A 19,225-nucleotide genomic window follows, 5' to 3' on the forward strand; every position below is an offset into this window, starting at 1 on the left:
CTACGGAAGGCGGGTATAGAAGCAAATGGACATTTCTAATCAACTCACCGTTAATATTTTGCGAAAAACTTTATTCTTCAATGTTTACATTAGTATATTTCCAATATCAATCCACATAAATTAAACTTATCTAATTACGAGACAAATTATTTTTTATGCAAAGTGAATGTTGAGTTTTTGAGGTCACAACATTGCCAATTTAGAAACAAACTTACAGTCAACCCGCTGTCAAATAAAAATTCCGAGTAGCCGTTTACGCTCTGGTTCACTTCGGTATATAGGAACCCGCTCACCCATCTGACATAGTTTGACACAGTACTCGCCTCTTATCACTAAGGCAAAAAAACCAGTTCATCTTCTTCCCCCTATATGCCATAGGAATTAGTACTAATTAGCTTCAACCATGCTCTCTCTGACGAATTCAATTCCAATTTCTTCACATTTGAGCGACACTCGTTTTAACTTTCTTTCTCCAAGCGGCAGCAGAAATCTTCGCCGAGTTACACTTGTTTGCAGCCGTCTTTCGTTCCCGCAGAGGAACATATGTAGGTGCTCAACCACCGAGCAACCGCCACCACAACGGCGCAAACAACGGCCGGCAAAGCAGTCCGACGAGGAGAAAGGCATCGATCCTGTTGGGTTCCTCACCAAATACGGCATTACCCATAAAGCTTTCGCTCAGTTTCTTCGTGAAAGGTGGTTTTGCAATGCCTTAAATTTTACTCCCTCTGTTACAATTTACGTGACTTAGTTTGACTCGGCACAAAGTTTAAAAAAAAAAACTTTTGAAATTCGTGGTATAAAAGCCCAAGGAGTTAAAGGGACTAAAAAAGTAAAGTACCTCGTCTAATTTGAACGCAGGAAGTACTTTGTATCTGTTCCAATTTATATGACACAATTTCGTTATTAGTGGTACAAAAAATAATTACCCATTTAACTTTGAGCTTTTAATTTTATCTATTACTCCCTCCGGTCCACAATAAGTGACCAATTTGCTTTTGACATGCCCATTAAGAAAATACTAAACACTAATAGGGATATGTACATAAGTATAATCTTGTAAAAACAAATTGAATTCTTTCTTGATTATATAAATGGACACTTATTTTGGACCAAAATAAAAAAGCAAATTGGTCACTTATTGTGGACTGGAGGGAGTAAGTTCTTACAAATACACAAATGTTGTTGCATATTTCAGATTACAAGTTTCAAAATTCTTATAACATTATACTCTCTCCATTCCCGTCCAGTTTTTAATGAGCCTCACAAATGTTTTAGAATGTTTAAAACCACAAGTTTCAAAAATCGTATAACCACTCACAAATTGTATGACATGTTTATGATCACAAATTCCAAAGGTCATTCAGTTTTTCTTAAACTCTGTTCCTATTCAAACTTTGACACATAAGTTGGAACGGCGGGAGTAGCATGTTTAAAACCACTGGTTTCAAAAATCTTCTTTTTTTCTTCCTAAACTCTGCGTCTAGTCAAACTACGTCAAATTGGAGGAGGGAGTATTTCAATGATCTTTTAGACATGCTAGAAGCTCCTTACCCAAAATAGTAACGAGCAGCCACTTTTTAGTCTACTTTGACTGTTCCCGCTTCTACTTGATGCTTGAACCATTTTATATGTGCAATAATCTTTCAGGGTGTTTTATTCTTTTACTCATTCTGCTTTGCAGATATAAATCATTGAAGGACTTGAAGGATGAAATATTGACTCGTCACTTCAGTCTCAAGGAGATGTCTACTGGGTTAGTTTTATGCACCAATTTCGTACATTGACAATAATTCTACCTTCTGCCTATTTGCTAAAGTTATCAAAGAATGCGTCTTGCATTTGCACATTTAACTCTTTACTGATTCTAGATGTCTATTTCATAGATATGAATTACTGGGTATGCATCGCAACGTGCAGCATCGAGTGGATTTCTTGGAGTGGGCTCCAGGTTCAATTCCATACGAGAATTTGTCATCTTAACGTGTTTTATAGATCAGCATATGTCATCTTAATGTGTAGTTTTGTATGTCTTAATTCATGCTACGTTGTGCAATTAATCTGGTGCTTATTTTTAGTTACATTGGCCACTCTGCAAGTACTAAGTACATAAACAATGTTTCAAAACTTCATCCATCCACTACATGATATCTTGAAAATTGCTCACTATTTGGTATCTTCTAATTTTCATTATGGACTTAGAGTTCTCGGTCCATCAATTAGTGATTCATGGTTAGACTATGGTGTGATATCACTGGAGAGAAGACCAGATGTGAGATTTCCCATGTAAAGTATGTAAGTAACATTTATGCATTAACTTAAATAATTCATCAATGTTATATTCCAGCTCTGGGGTTATAGATGCAGGGGAGTGGATTTAGCTCTTGATAATGAAGAACTGTTTGTTTGTTTTTTTCGTTGTTTCTTTGTTATTTTTTTTTCTTTTATGGTTTTTGACATATAAGTGCCAAGATGTTTAACAGGTGCTCGCTACTGTGCTCTAGTTGGTGACTTTAATGGGTGGTCAACAACTGATAATTGTGCCAGAGAGGGTCATTTTGGTCATGATGATTGTGGGTATTGGTTTATTATTCTTGAAGATAAATTGCGTCAAGGAGAAGAACCTGATAAATTGTATTTTCAACAGTACAATTATGTGGATGACTATGATAAAGGTGACACTGGCAATACCATCGAAGAAATCTTTAAAAAAGCAAATGATGAGTATTGGGAACCCGGAGAAGATCGCTTCATTAAGTCACGTTATGAGGTGGCGGCAAAGTTATACGAGGAAATGTTTGGCCCAAATGGACCCCAAACGGAAGAGGAACTAGAAGAAATGCCTGATGCAGTGACACGGTACAAAGTCTGGAAAGAGCAACACAAAAATGACTCAGCAAGCAATTTGCCATCGTATGATGTGATGGATAACGGAAAAGAATATGACATTTTCAATATTATAGGTGATCCCGAATCGTTTCAGAAATTTCGTATGAAGCAGCCTCCTATTGCTTACTGGTTGGAAACTAAAAAGGGAAGGAAAGCTTGGTTCCAGAAATATATGCCTGGTTTACCTCATGGAAGCAAATACAGGGTGTATTTTAACACACCAAATGGGCCTCTTGAACGAGTTCCCGCATGGGCTACTTATGTCATTCCAGGTAAATAAGCACTGCTTGTTGGTATTTACATACTTTTTTTTATCTCCATAACTGGTTATATGCAATTAGCTGCTATTATAAGAAAAAGGACAGAAGCATGTAGAATATTGAACATTTTTCTTTTGATGTATTCTGCTTCTCTGCCTAAATGATATCTCAGTTACACACATAAATCCATGAGTACATGCTTTAGATTTTATATTCCCGAGCAACACATGTTTATTTGTAGATATGACAAGTAACATATATAAGATATGACAAGTAACAATATATATATACATCACTGAGCATCTACTAATCCAGCAAGTATCAACTACCTAGCTACCTCCCACTAGTATAGGTATTAGCACCATGGCTTAAAATGATGGGAAGAAATTACCTATAGTTTTTGCCTCAGTTGGAATTTGAACCTTGGTATCTTATGGTTCATTCCGGTTTCATTAACAACTAAGCCACACCCTCAGATACGACAATTTATAAAATTAGTAGCCTTGGTTCTCTCCTTACAAACTTTTCACTCTATGCTTCTATCTGTTGGGACGCGGAGAGGTAGAGGACGACCTAAGAAGTATTGGGGAGAGGTGATCAGACAGGACATGGCGCGACTTAGGATTACTGAGGATATGGCCCTTGACAGGGAATTATGGAGGTCGAGTATTAAGGTTGTAGGTTAGGGGAGAGTTGTGAATATTTCTACAGCACAATAGAGTGAGACTAGCCAGTTAGGAGTTAGACTAAGAAGGTCATTGGTCGTCTATTGATGCAGGGCTTTACCTGCTAGTTTTACTATACCAGCCATCTTTTTCGTATTTCGTATTCTGTATTTCATATCTATTGTATCGCTGTTATTTTATTATGCATTTTTATGGTACTAATATGTCGGCTTCTGTTGCTTTTTGAGTCGAGGGTCTCCTGGAAACAGCCTCTCTACCCTTCGGGGTAGGGGTAAGGTCTGCGTACATATTACCCTCCCCAGACCCCACGTGTGGGATTATACTGGGTTGTTGTTGTTGTTGTTGTTGTTGCTTCTATCTGTTGGTACATATGTTGCTCGGATCCTCCAAATATGTTGCCGCATCCGTGTCGGATCCTTCAAAAATGCAAAATATATCTCGGCACCCGAACATTTAATTACAACAACAACAACATACCCAGTGTGATCCCACAAGTGGAGTTGGGGAAGGCGAGGTGTACACAGACCTTATCCCTATCTTGTGTGAGGTGAATAAATTATTTCCAATAGACCCTCGACTCAAGAAAAGCATTTTCAAGCTAAGTTTGAAAAATACAAGAGTAAAAAAAGCTAAGATGAAAATACTGAAAAAAAGAAAAGTATTGACAACAAAAATAGTAAAGATAACTTAAGCAAATGAAACAACAGCAATATAAAATCAAAAAATAAGATAATAATAGAATAATGATAATAATAATAATAATAATAATAATAATAATAATACTCATAAGGAGAAGAGGGAGCAGATAAAGTGCTCTAAACTAGAACCATGCTCTCCCACAAAAAGGAGAGAAATCGCTCGACTTCCTACTAACTTTTTACCTAGCCCTCGATCTACTATCTAGGGTCATGTCCTCGGTGAGCAAAGATGTGGCATGTCCTGTCTAATCACCTCTTCCCAATTCTTCCTCGGTCTACCTCACCGCTCCTTTGACCTATCACTCTAACCTCCTCACTGAGGCTTTTGTGCTCTTCCTCTTCACATGCCCGAACCATCTTAGCCTCGCCTCCTGCATCTTGTCCACCACGGAGGCCATTCCTGCCTTGCTCCGTTTATCTGAGCATCCTCATTTCCGCTACTATCTTCTGAACGTGTTAGTTCTTTACTGGTCAACACTTTGCCCCATGCAACATAATTGGTCTAACAACCAATCTATAGAACTTACCTTTTAAGTTTTGATGGCACACTCTTATCACATAGGACACCTGATGCGAGCCTCCATTTGTGATGGGCATTTTGAGTAGGTGATTCTAATAGAATCTCCATGCCCGCTGTAAAAGAGATGCAGGAAAATAATCATATCAATTATGTTGATTTCATTTTGTATTTTGTTTGCTACCCTGAGCCAACAAGGCCTTCTTTGTTTTCTAGGATTTGTATTGATGTTGCTGAACTTCCTTTGCTCATTCGCAGATGCCGAGGGGAAGCAAGCATTGGCAGTTCATTGGGAACCACCTCCGGAAAGTGCTTACAAGTGGAAACACAAGCATCCTCTCAAGCCTAAGTCATTGCGCATATATGAATGTCACGTCGGTATCTGCAGCCAGGAACCAAAAGTTTCTTCTTTCAGTGATTTTATTAGCAAGGTGACTGTGTTCACTCTATCTTCCAATTAGTGTTGACATCAAAACTTTTGCAAGTGTTACTCTTCAAAAATCTTATAGAGCCTCTGTGGATTAGAAATATGATTGTCTTTGAGCCTCTGGTTTAGGTTGTTAGATCTGAACTAATTCCATATCCTTTAAAAGAAACTCTGCTTTACCAGAATGGTTTTGTTCTATGTCGAAGGAGTGTTCTTTTTTTTTTTTTTTGGCATTTGTGTGGATTTTTTTTCCCGCTTTTTCTTTGTCTTTGCTGGTTGACTTCCTTTAATATATTTTCGTTTTGTCGTTCCAGGTTCTTCCACATGCAAAAGAAGCTGGATACAATGCAATACAATTAATTGGAGTTGTTGAGCACAAGGATTATTTCACTGTTGGATATAGAGTGAGTTAAGAATAGTTACTCGTCAATTCTCTATCCCTGAAAAATACACATGATACATTCTCAAAATTGGACTTCTTTTGTGCTTCCTGATATAAAAATGTGAGCCATGCCATTAGGATTTTGCGTACTTTCTTTTGGATTTGTTACATGGTCACAAGGCTTGAACTTGGTGACAACACCTCTCTTGCACTGAGACTCACTTCCTTAAAAAAGAAATTTTCCCCAGGAACTTTCTCATTGAACATCACCAAGAGGTTAACAAAAGAATAAACAAGGAAAAAGGAAAAACAAAAGATTCTCAAATAGCCAAGACTGAATATATTCTTCCTTCATTGTCTCTCACATTTTCTTACAATGTTTTGGTGTTTAACTTACAGTTTTAAGTTGTTTCATTTGCCACCTTCGTGTAAACTTGACAGAGGCATTTAATCATTTTCGTTTGGTAAATACAAGGTATGCTAAAGGATTAGATTGAGAAATAGACTTAAATGGTAAGGAGAAAAGATCTAAGAGCTCAAAATAAATTAAAGTTGACAGAATGCCTATGTCGTGAACCACAGTTACCAGACTGACGCAGTCAAAAGTGGAAATGAAGGCTAGAAAAGCACTGAAGATCTTCTGGTTCTTATCAGTGTTGTCAAAAGCGAAAAGCTCTAAAAAGCGCTCCAAGCCGATTGGGGCTTTAAGCGCAAAGCGCAACTAAAGTGCCGTCTTTAGTAAAAAAACGTGCAACTAGGAAAAAAATTAAAAATACATATGTAATTCAAGAAAAAAGAAACAAATTCACTCCTAATGTTTTCCTCAACGACTAATACACTTATTTGCTGATAATATTTGTTGTTTAGTAGTGCTAAGTTCAAGATAGATGGGCATTGAGATTGAGGCGCACACCTTAGTGTCTTGTTTACACTAAACCATAGCTTAAGCCAGGTGAAGCGCCCTCCATGAACTTTTCTGAGCATCAAGGCTTAAGCGCGCCTTAAATGAGCCTTTGACAACACTGGTTCTTATGGGTGGGTTCCTCTACAGGTAATGGCCTGTGAAGGAAGGGCACAATGGAAATGCGAACTTACTAGTTACTGTGCTTGTGTATGTGTCTCTGGTGTGGGTGAGTATGAGACGGTTGGGGAATGAAAATGGGATTGGTGAAAGGATTAATTTGTCAATTGTGGGCTTTTGTCTCTGTATTTGTGCAATGGAAGAATTTGTGTGGAACTGTAGGTATGTCTCGGCTTTTGTAGAAGATAGGATTTTATGGAAGGAAATGATATTGAGGAGAGGCGGTGGTTGTAGGGAGGAGTTGCTGACAGGTTGAAGGTGGCGGGGAAGGATCAATATGGATGATTTAGGGGTGAGTGGTGATGGCAGGGATAGAAATGGGGTGTCACTGGTGAAGGGGCCTCGGGGAATTGAATTTTACGTCGGCCAATGATTCTTTTATCCGAACTCAGCTCTTTCCCTAAATTGCTTGATAGTTCTAGTTAGGGAGAGGGAGGTGAAGGAAAGAGTTATTAGTTTACTTCCCTTAGAGGAAGCATTGATGATTTACTTTGGGCGGTGTCATACAGCTGGAGGGCAAGTGAAAGTGCCTGTACGCCGAGTTTTAGAGGGTTGAAAAAGAACACTTTATTCCTTGCCAAACAAGGGGAATAACTAGTGCTCCTAATTTTTCCATCTTCTAACACCTCTTTTTCATCCTCTAACCAAACGCATAAATTTGTATTTAAAATTAATAGATTGCTCATGAAGGGTTAGAATAGTAAGCTAAATGCAACATACAGCATTTTATTTCGATTTATGTGTTGGGAATTGTGAGGCAGCTAGATGCTGGGAATTTTTTGCTCTGTTTCAGACAAAATAATCAGATTGATGCCCTTTCCTGTATTCAATTACCATATGGAATACATCGGATGTATAAACCGATCCTGATGTTTGATCCTCAAGTTTGGTAACATTAACAGATCATAACTTCACGAATCCTGCATGAACAGTTGAACACAGTGTTAGTTGAACAATTTAATTGATCAATTGTCGGGTTATGCATTTGAAAGATTGCATCTTTATATCGCTCTCTCTTTTAGCTATTAGGAAGTAGCTTACTGAATATCATCATATAACCTTTTCTTGAATAGATTCACAAACCTCCTGAATCTTTATGACTTGTATTTCTGCCTCACCATCAATATGATTTCACCATTTCTTATGTAAAGGTGACAAACTTTTATGCTGTTAGTAGCCGTTTTGGCACACCGGATGACTTCAAGCGCTTGGTTGATGAGGCACATGGTAATCCTTGATGTTTGACCTGGGCAAATATGGTTTACGTCCTGCTAAGCTGTTAGTGACTACTTATGTTGCATATTATTTGCTTTCTCCTTCCTTTTTATTTTTCTGACTAATATAATTTGTATGATTTGTGATTGAGGCATAGTTTATTGATTGACTGGTTGGTCTATCATCTATGCTTACTTTCTGTTGGGTTCATTTAGTCGCTATTCCTTCTGCTCAGAATGGCATAGCTTAGTGCATTTCATTTGGTTTCTTGCACGTTTTTACCAAACCTATTAACTTTCCCTAGAGTTCTATTAGTACCATCGTGTTGCTTTCAACTCTTCTTTAGCAGTCACAGAATTTCCTGGCTATTATACTCTTTTGGAAGGAACTTTGTAAGTGAATTGGGCATAAATTATGGTATCTTTAGTTGAATTTTTCAATAATTTTCTCCTTTTTAACTGCCTTTCTGACTTATTTTATATATATATATCCCCCATGCAGCTCTTTTAACTTCTATTGCTATCTATTTCGCCAATGGAGTAGATTTTAACTGCTTGTGTTTGCTTCTTTCTCAAGTTCAGTATTTTGGACCATCTTTAGAAGAGTACAATGTAGGATGATGAACATCTAACTTATCTTTTGCTATCATAATGGTGAATGCCTCTGTTTCAGGTTTAAAATCATTGACAAATAAAACCTTATGACGTTTTATAGTGCCGGGTCTATTTACTGGTTATTGCTATTGTTTTCATCTATTTTTTGGCTTTTATGTTGCTGTTATTATTCCTTTGGTTTCTGTTGATGGTACTGATATATTGTCTCTTCTCGTTTTCTTTAGCCGAGGGTCTTTCGGAAACAGCCTTTCTACTCCCTCGGGGTAGGGGTAAGGTCTGCGTACACACTACCCTCCCCAGACCCCACTAGTGGGATTTCACTGGGTCGTCGTCATCGTCGTTGTTGTTGTTGTATACTCTTTTTGGATTGTATAATGCAATTCTAACTGAGGAGCCCTGTTTTCCATCTTTTCTCCAGCACTCTTCATGCTCATAACAGCCAGAGGCCACTAAACTACATAAACACCTTTTCCCCTCGTATTTGCCATCCCTTCAGTGACATTTTATTAGTTTTAAGCTGCAGAACTTGCTTAAGATCTGTCTTGACTTCTTAGAAAAAGGATTTTTTTTTTAGCTTGACGTCTGGAGGTATATTTGGTTGGTTGGTAATGTCAAATGACATTTTGTTTCTGCATCTTTTGGCGTATATGCCATCCAACATTTCGAATGAGATCCTTTGAACGTAGCACTTATGGTCCTATTTGTTGAATGTTAAGTGAATACGTGTCTAGATTCATTGAACTTGAGTATGATATTATAAAATATTCTGTTTGTATGAAAGGCTATCACGCATTTGGTTATATAACATTTACTTACCTTATTAGACATATAAGATGATTATTTACTATATTGTACTAAGACTCTTCTTGTATGTTGTTAATAGTTCAAGTCAACAGGAAGTTTTCTGTTTTTACATATTACCTGAGCAGGCAGAGATCCTTGTTTCAATCTCAACGCGCCTATTATCAAAAAAAAAACTTTCAGTGCTTGACCCGTGAAAAAGAACAACACTGCACATTAGGGGAAGGTATAAAGACATAATTAAAAAAATAAAGGTCCTTCCCCCTCTAATAGTTTGTGATTTTAGATGAGGTTGTCACGTAATATAACATGGTATAAAGAGCCTCTACGATCTTGGTAGAGTCTCAAGTAGCTTTTGCCTAAGACCACTCGCCAGCCAATATTATTTTTCAAACTCTTTTGTCTCTGATGATGCCACTCCTCTTTCTGTCACTGGCGCCTTGTCTCTCTTTATGCAATCGAAGCCCTCCTCTATAAAGTGATCAATGCCCTCCTCTACTTTTTCCCGTGGTTGATTCCTTTTTGTTTGTATGCTAGAAGCACTTCCTTTCACTGTGCTATTCCCTTCGGCTTTTCAGAAGAAGAATCCAAGCACCACTTCTGTATTTGATTGTGCTCTATTCCTGTCGGTTTTAGCGACAACTTTCTGTGTTCCCAAAGTAAACGAATTTAAGTTGATTTTCTCACCTTTTATTTTGAGAGGCAAGTTTAATATAAAGAGAAAATGTGTCTAGAACTCTAGATTAATTGAACTTGAGCAAGGAAAATATTATGGAATGTATTCTCTCGGATAAATCCTATTAGGTTTATCTATTTAGCTATAAAATACTTACTTACCATCTAGGTGTAGAGAGTGGTTACCCATTTCTTGTAAAAGTCTTGGTATTTTTCTGGGATAAGTGTTGGCTTCTTACTAAACAACTTTTTTGAAATAGAGCTTAGAAGGGTTAAATTAAGAGGACATATTTGTGGTAGGTACCTTTCTTCACGTACATGTAATTACAAAGAAAAATTGTACCAAGGTTAAGTGGAGGTGTACTTACATTATTATATTGGCTCATAGGTTAGTCAAACCTCATACAGGGACTGATCTTTAAGATTTGACTTTATTTAACAACCTTTTTAAATTTTATCACATTGGATTATCAAAGACAAGTTCTCTTATTAAGATTTTTCCCTTCCCTAGTTCAAAGTAGCGATGCAGTTGTCCACTCTCGTTTTCCAAAAATAATTTTTTTATGGAACTTAAATTGGTTAAAAATCTCGGTTCAAATATTGCCCTATCCAGCTTATGCCTCTCCTTGCTTTTAGCTTGTGTGTGACTGTGTGCTGATAATGATTATATATGATGCCTGTTTACGTCAATGGATATTTGGATAACATTGGGACCCACCTCCTTGTTATGATTTCTCTTTACTTTGTATTCAGGGTCCTACTAATTGTGTTCCTTTTTTTGTGTGTGGGCGCAGAGCTTGGACTGCTTGTCTTTTTGGAGATTGTGCACTCTTATGCAGCAGCAGACGAAATGGTTGGATTATCGCTTTTTGATGGAACAAATGACTGCTATTTCCATACTGGTAAAGTCTTATAATTGAAAATGTTAAGAAGTACTTGACGAACCTTGGTTTTTCTTTATTGGTTACTGTACAAATTTGACATCATTCTGGGGAGGAATATCTTATCTAATCCAAACTATGCATGTGTCTTTTGTGGTTTGAGGTTCTGTGATTTGCAAACCAATTTGGTTACTTAATTATAATACTAGTATTTATTTTGAAACTACTCCATGAAAGATTGCTGGCTAGGCCTACACCTGCTATATCAATATAAGAAGGATAGAGCTCTACAGAGGGAATCCATAACTAGCTCAAAATATTTGTTGCATAATTACTGTCCTCTTTGGTGGTATACGTAAGTGTGCATTGAAGAAGATTTCGTGGTCTTCAATAACAACATCTTAGATCCAATAAGGGATGATTAAGTGAAACTTGGTATTTGTATAGGAGATTAAATTGGTCACCCAATTTAGAATCTGTTCTAGTCACAATCCTTTTGTATCTGAGATCCAAAGTGTAGTGCTCATACCCTCTTTTATTGCTATGAAGATCCTATCTCTGATCTGAAAATAGATATGCGGAAAAGCCTCTAATTCGATCCATCGTTGTTGCCCATAAGACCGTGAATAGCTGGTTGTGGTTAAATGGGAAAACAGTTGGTTGTGGCTTGTGTATATACACGTGTGCAGTGGCGGAGGTAGAATGTTCGCTAAGGGGGTTCAAAAATAAAAAAAGTTAAAAAAATTTGTAGCTAGTGGGAATTGAACCAATGACCTTACAAAGGTTTTGAACCCCCTAACCATTAAGCTATGCTTTTGGGTTGTATCAAGGGGTATCAAAACATAATACATAGAGGTAAAAATCAGATTTTACCTTATATATACAATGTAATTTTTCGGCGAATGGGGTTCGGGTGAACCCCCTTCCGCCCCCTAAATCTGCCCCTGCACGTGTGACCGCGTGCTAATTTTTCAACTGGCCATGTGCAATTCAGGCATATGCAGCATTGGCATGCTTAATCAAATGTGTAGTTACGTGACATGTGTTCGTCATGCACCATGCAAGAGCATGTATTGGCCATTCTCATTGTCGCTGATCTTCAATATTAGAATTTTGGTGCAGTTAGAGTACTGTTAGGTATTCATTTGCCTATTATGCTCAGTAGCTAAGGAACGGTGCACATATGTGTTTTTGTGTTCACCTTGTACTCTTTTGCGATTGACTATTAGTTTTTTGAAAACTTCTATTTTCTTGCTTTCGTTCACCTAAGCTTGTCATTCACACATGTACCGTGTGGCAATAGAACATAAACAATCTCTATACGTGTCTGGTTAACTGTATGAAAATTTCACTTCGAGTGATTTGATATCCTAAATTCCCGACATACGTAGGCTATGAGAACCTATTTACTCATGTCGTATATGTATTGGGGGTTATATATTGAGTCACTGTTGTCACGAATGGCCACCTTGGTACCTAGGCAACGCTTAATGCCTAGGTGTGTATAACTCGGCTACTTTTAGTTTCCTCCAAACTAGATTTATGTCTCCACTCTTCATAAGCAAAGCTGTGGGCACTCGCGCGCGCACACATGCATTAATGTGCATATGTGTTTGTGTGTGTCTATATATATCAATTTACCTTAAAAAGAAAGTAAACCATTAATATATGTAAAATAAAAAGTAGAAATGGATATTCCATAAAAAGTTGTAACCTTGTTCCTTTTCTATTTGTTTCCATCATTTACCTTTACCTTCTTTATATTTATGCAAAAAACAAGTACACTTTTATTGCATAAGGCCATAAAAAATTTGAACTTCATTCAAGCTTGGTCACGTCAGAACAGAACAAGAGGAGTGTTGGGGATTTTCAAATTCTAACTTGAACCAACAAAAATTGACATCACAACTGTGATGCCTCACTGTTTATTCCAAATTAGTTTGTCTAACAAATACACCCTCCATTTCAATTTATGTGAACCTGTTTTTTACTGGACATGAAATTTAAGAAAAAATGAAGACTTTTAGAATTTGTAGTTCTAAACAAGTCAAAAAGAGGTCTAGAGTATATGTGTGGTTATAAAAGCTTCTCATTAAGGGTAGAATTGGAAGTTTAAGCTAAATTATTTCCAAATTTAAGGTCATTCTTTTTGGAATGGACCAAAAAAGAAATAGATTCACATAAACTGGAACAGAGGGAATACTATTTTTGTTGTCTCCGTTATTTGAAAAGGTAACATTTGTATATAAATAATAAGACTACACAGAAGTTGTGGAGTCATCCATAATTACAAGGTGAAGCGTAGGAGAAGCTCTCCTAATCCTTTTTCTTCTCATAAGGATTCTAATACATCAAAAATAGATTCATGGTTTTCTAAGTATTCTCCTTTACACCAAAAGTAAAAAAGAACTAAACAATTCATTTTCATCTTTTGGACATTACTGGATCTATCTTCAAAGCATCTTCGGTTTCTTTCTTCCCAAATTGTCCACAAATGCAAGCAGGGACAATCTTCCATCTCTCTCTATGACCGGGAAGGTTGCCTTCTATGTTCCAGCAAGCTAGAACTTCAATAATTCTTCTTGGCATAACCCACAAAAATCCCCTCAAGTTGATGAACATCCTCTGTAGGTTTAAGTAACCCTATAGTGCAAAAAAAAGATGACTGATTGTCTCTGCCTCCTCTCCACATAAGTAGCATCTAGAACAAAGTTGGTATCCTCTCCTGACCAAGATCCTGGGTTAGAACTGCCTCCTTTGTCAACAACCATGTAAAGCAGGCCACTTTATAAGGAATTTTAACCTTCCAAATCAATTTTCATGGCCAACAACCAACCTGATTATTTGAAATATTGAATTCCTTATATGCTGCTATGACGGAGAACTTTCCTTTGCTATTCCATTGCCATGTAACACCATCTTCAGCATTGGAGGTCCGTTTGAATTGTTCCAAGATTTTGTAGAAATCTGATGTCCGATCAATCTCCCAATCATACAGTAATCTCCTGAAGGTAAGACTCCAACCCTGGTTTGACCACACATCTCCTATTGTTGCTTCTTGCTGTTGATTAAGTAGATATATGTCTGGAAAAAGTTGTTTCAGTGAAGCCTGGCCTAGCCAATTATCCTCCCAGAAAGATACTTTCCTACCATTTCCAACTCTGAAGCTTGACTTGTTAATGAGCTTAGGCCACAAGTTTCTAATAGACTTCCACAAACTGACCCCGTAGGGGCTTCTCACATGCTTGGTTGTCCATTTTCCTTCCATACCATACTTTTGTTTGACTACCTCTTTCCATAGGGATTGTTCTTCTCAAGCAAATCTTCATAACCACTTCATCAATAAACTATGATTCTGAATCTTCAAATTCTTAATTCCCAGCCCCCCATCCTTCTTGTTACAAGTAAAGGAATTCCATTTGACCAAGTGAATTTTCTTCTTATCACTGTTCCATCCCATAAGAAATTTTTTCTCAAGGCATCTATTCTATTCACCACATTCACTGGGATTGGGAATAAAGACATCATATATATAGGCATCGCATCAAGTACTGAGTTAATCAAAATTAATATTCCTCCCATAGAAAAGTATTGGCTCTTCCAGTTAGCTAGCTTCTTCTCACATTTCTCTAAGACCCCATTCCATATCCCTTTTGACTTGCTTTTAGCCCCCAAAGGCATCCCCAAATATACTTTAGGTAACGACCCAATTTTTCCTCCAAGGATTTCAGCCAAATTTTGAAGCTTTGTCACCTCATTAACCGGATAAATAAAGCTTTTATTTCAGTTAATATGCAAACCAAATATGGCCTCAAACAAAATAAAAATGATCCTTAGCATTAGCAAATGTTCTTTATCAGCATCACAGAATATAAGAGTGTCATCTGCATATTGCAAATGAGAAATCTCCAATTGACTATCTGCCTTGGAGTTTACCCTGAATCCTCTTATCCAATTGTTTGTTTGAGCCGTCTTCAACATATTATTCAAGCCTTCCATAGCAGTGATGAATAAAAAAGGAGATAGGGGGTCACCCTGCCTTTTGCGAAGGAAAGAAGCCAGCTGGTGTTCCATTAATTAGAATCGAGAATCTTACTGTGAACCTACCTACCACCAAAACCCAACTTCCTCATGGTGTCAAGCAGAAAGTTTCAATTCAAATGATCATAAGCCTTTTCAATGTCCAATTTGCATAAGATGCCACGCTTGTTGCTTAATATCCTTGCATCCATGCATTCGTTGACAATTAAAATGACATCCATTATTTACCTACCTTTAATGAAAGCCATCTGTTGAGCATCCACTAGCTTATTCACTACTTTCTTAAGTCTCTCTGTCAATAACTTGGAGATGATTTTATAGATGCTACCTATCAAGCTGATAGGCCTGAAGTCTTTCAGTTCCCTAGCTCCCCCCTTCTTTGGAATCAATGCCACAAAGGTGGCATTGAAACTCTTTTCAAAAATACCCTAATCATAGAAGTTTTGAATTGCAACTATTACTTCCTCGTTCACCACTTCTCAGCATTGAATGAAGAAGGCCATTGAGTATTCATCAGGTCCAGGGGCTTTATCCCCTCCACATGCCTTCACACTATCCCAAATTTCCTGAATACCAAAAGGACTTTGGAGCAATTGATTGTCTTCTGGAGTAAGAATAGGATAGTTCCTAAGATTACCTTGTGGTCTCCAAACCTCTTCTTCAGAATATAACTTTTGATAGAAGGTGACAATCTATTTCTTGATATCACCAGGATTCTGTATCCAACTTCCCCTGTACTACCAGCTGCTCAATATGATTATATCTCCTATGTGAATTGGCGGTTCGGTGGATTTTTTATTTTATTTTTGTCCCCTTGCTTCAGCCACAAGGCTCTGGATCTTTGCCTCCAGGCCACCTCCTCATGCTTTGCGATGTCCTCAAACTCCATAGCTAGGGCAGTTTTTGCATAAATTTCCTCTTCATTTAGAGGCCTCTGGTCATGAATCTCCTCCAATTGTGCAAGCTGGTTAAGGACATTTGTTTTCTGCAACTCCAGGTTTCCTTGTAAAGTTTTGCTTCATTCTTTAAGTTTTCCCTTCAAGGCTTTGAGCTTGAAGGCCAAAATAAAGTCAGGACTTCCTTCACAACTAAAGGAATTCCACCAATCTCTAACTCTATCTGTGAATCCATCTGTTTGCAGCCACCAATTTTCAAACTTAAAGTAAGATTTGACTGGATCCCAGTTGCCACATTGAAGCATCAGTGGTGAGTGGTCTGAGGTTACTCTATGAAGTATTGATTGTTTGATGTCTCTAAGTCCTTCATTCCAGTCAACATATACCAGAAATCTGTCCAGTCTAGCAGCTATATTATGATTGTCACTTTTTCTCCGTGTATAGTTGCCTCCTGCTAACTGCATATCTACTAGTTCCATATCTTCAATAAAATCAGTGAAATCCTTCACCCCTCTTGTAATTCTGTTGCAGTTTTTCTTTTCTGATGGAAATCTCACAGTATTAAAATCTCCACAAACCACCCATGGTCCATCAAATAAACCCCTTGCCCCTGCCAATTCCCACCACACTTCTTCCCTGTCTCTTCTGTCATTCGATGCATACACACTAGATAAGTGCCAAATAAATTCCTAAGATCTACCAAAAAACTTACATGTGATAGTATGAGACCCTAAGTTGCTAATTTCCCCATCCCATACTCTTTTGTCCCACAGAACAACTATACCCCCTCTAGTCCCACTAGCTTCTAATTGTGCAAAATTCCCCCACCTATTGGCCCATAACTCTTTTACAATCTCCCTGATATCTCTTTCTAACTTGGATTCTTGAAAGCAAAAAACATCTGCTTTCCAGTTGTTCATCATACTTCTTATCAGAACTCTCTTCCTTTGACGATTTAACCCTCTAACATTCCGTGATACAATATTTACCTTCATTGATCACTTATGACAATACATCCCCCTTTACTTCTAGTTCCATTACTCCTGAAATTACTCCCAATTTCCAGCCCCTTTAACTCTTTGAAACCCTTTCTTTTTGGGGTCTCCATCTCCTGTAGTTCTGATTTCCCTTTGTTCTCTTGTCTTTTGTTGTCGATTTTTGAAAAGAGCTCCAAAGCTTCTCTTTCACCGCCTTGAAAGTTGACACCAAATTCCTTGCTAAGTCTAATAATGTTCTGATGAACCCAGATAGTTGCATCAAATTCTGGATCTTTCTCTTCCTCTAAACTTTGAAGGTTTAGAGGTACTGCTTCTTCAATTGCCCATCCAACAACTTTCTCCATTTGTTTTGCTTGCATGTGTGTGTTGTAGGTTTCCAGTAGTTCATCTTGTGTACCTTTGTCTTCAAAAAGAGTCATAGCATTGAACTCTTCAATTGGATTCTGTTGGTCGTACTCCTTTCCTTCTTCATGTTCTTTTCTGTTGTTGTCTCCCTCTGAAGACTCTTCTATGCCTGATTTGATCGTATCTATTTCTTGATTATTTGCCTTTATCTCTTCACTAAAAGGATCGGGCATGGGCACTAATTTGGGTTCAGGATTATGGACCCTAAAAGAGATCTCCTCCGATACACATTGAGCCAAAATATCTGGGCCCAATGTCCTCTTAATAACCTGTTGTTCCCTATCCGGATTTGGAGTTAAAACTTGTGCCCCTTTCTCACGTGAGCTGTCACGTGTGGGTTTTAAATTCACATTACATGAAAATTTTGAGCATCCCACGTGCCCTGTCATGTCAGAAATACATTGAGCCCCTCCCCTGGTACTTTGAGTAGCCTCTTTTATCCGAAGGTCCAATTGCCTCCCTCCTCCGTCTTCTCCGATACTGGTACGTTCTGGAGCTTCACACCAAATCTGGATCTCCGATATTAAACCTTCAAACTCCACCTTCACTGCTTTAGGAACTGAACTGCCATCACCTTTAACTTTTATTCTCGCCCATTTTAGGTGGTTTTTCAGTTCTGTTTCTTCTTCAGTTTGAATCCACCCACCGCAAAAATCCCCAACGTTTTTGAAAACATTATGGGACCACAGTTGAAGAGGAAGCCCTACAAGTCTGACCCACACTTGATTTATCTTCTCTTCTCTTGGAACAGAGCACACCGTCGGAGACCTCCATTGAAGGTTAATTTTATGCTTTTTTCAACTCCAGTCTCCTTTCAGAACGTGGTCAGCCACTATTTAGAAGAAAATTCAAAAAGAAATCGATTGTAGCCCATCTCATAGATGTTGGTGCCGTGAGCCTGCTTCCAGTTGTTGCTAACCCGACGGCGAATTTCCGATAAGGCAGGGATATTTGTAATTTCTTCTGGCAAGCTACCCACCAAGCTCCTGCTTAGGAGATCATTCTGCATAGTGTTGGAATCTCCAGGAATACTTATGATATCACCTTTCGTCTGGATCGTAGCTTCATTCATCTCTTTGGAGGACCATTTATATCTTCTGGTAGTATCCGAGTACAAAAGACCTTTCTCTGTAATTTTGGGTGCATTTATAACTGTTTGTCTGACTTTGTAATTAATGAATCTTTCAATCTTCAAGGCAATGTCCAACCATCCAGTATTAAATGCTATCTCCGGGATAATAACTTCTCCCTTGAACACTAATTATAGTTATGTAGCGACCATACGTATTATAATTTCTTGCACAGAAAAACTCAGAAAACTGATCATGAAATTTCCATCTTTTCATGTGGTTCCCTTTAATTTTCGATGCTTCCTTCAAGGTCTCGCAAAGCCACGCCATTGTCTTCCTGCTGAACGTGGTTCTTCTGATAAGATTTCTGCCGCGCTCCGTCCATTCATACCATTCCTCAGCTCTGGACTCACTTCTGATGATTTCATATGACTTAAAACCCACTGCAAAATAAATGATATTAGCACCCATCTCTATTGGATAGTACTCTTAAACTTATATTGGTAAGGAACTTGTTAAAATCCGGCCACAACACCGGATTTCCCCCCTGCAAAAGAGGATGGAACGAAAAGAAAGACTAAGAAGTTTAGTCTTGGGAAATGTGCCTGGGAGCATTTTGATTCTAAGATTCAAAATTCCTTTTTACTTCAAACACATATCATCAATTGCTGGAGAAGTTTGTCTCCATT

The 19,225-nt window shown here is 37.9% G+C and overlaps 1 protein-coding gene across 3 annotated transcripts in view; it reads left to right on the top strand.

The window, feature by feature from the left end:
- Positions 1 to 239: 239 nt before the first annotated feature.
- LOC104239960 (1,4-alpha-glucan-branching enzyme 3, chloroplastic/amyloplastic) overlaps positions 240 to 19,225 on the top strand; it is a 29,584-nt gene continuing 10,598 nt past the window's right edge. For 2 of the 3 annotated variants that reach the window (XM_009794732.2, XM_009794733.2), the window contains exons 1-8: positions 240 to 696; positions 1,685 to 1,756; positions 1,887 to 1,951; positions 2,484 to 3,161; positions 5,309 to 5,481; positions 5,792 to 5,881; positions 8,092 to 8,167; positions 11,040 to 11,147. In XM_009794732.2, coding sequence (XP_009793034.1) covers positions 404 to 696; positions 1,685 to 1,756; positions 1,887 to 1,951; positions 2,484 to 3,161; positions 5,309 to 5,481; positions 5,792 to 5,881; positions 8,092 to 8,167; positions 11,040 to 11,147 — 1,555 coding nt within the window. In that variant the 5' untranslated portion in view covers positions 240 to 403. Of the gene's footprint in view, positions 697 to 1,684; positions 1,757 to 1,886; positions 1,952 to 2,483; positions 3,162 to 5,308; positions 5,482 to 5,791; positions 5,882 to 8,091; positions 8,168 to 11,039; positions 11,148 to 19,225 lie in introns of those variants that run through there. The other variant, XM_009794734.2, reaches the window with a different exon arrangement.

The sequence above is a fragment of the Nicotiana sylvestris genome, chromosome 7, assembly GCF_000393655.2.
Source record: "Nicotiana sylvestris chromosome 7, ASM39365v2, whole genome shotgun sequence".
NCBI classification, from domain to species: Eukaryota; Viridiplantae; Streptophyta; class Magnoliopsida; order Solanales; family Solanaceae; genus Nicotiana; species Nicotiana sylvestris.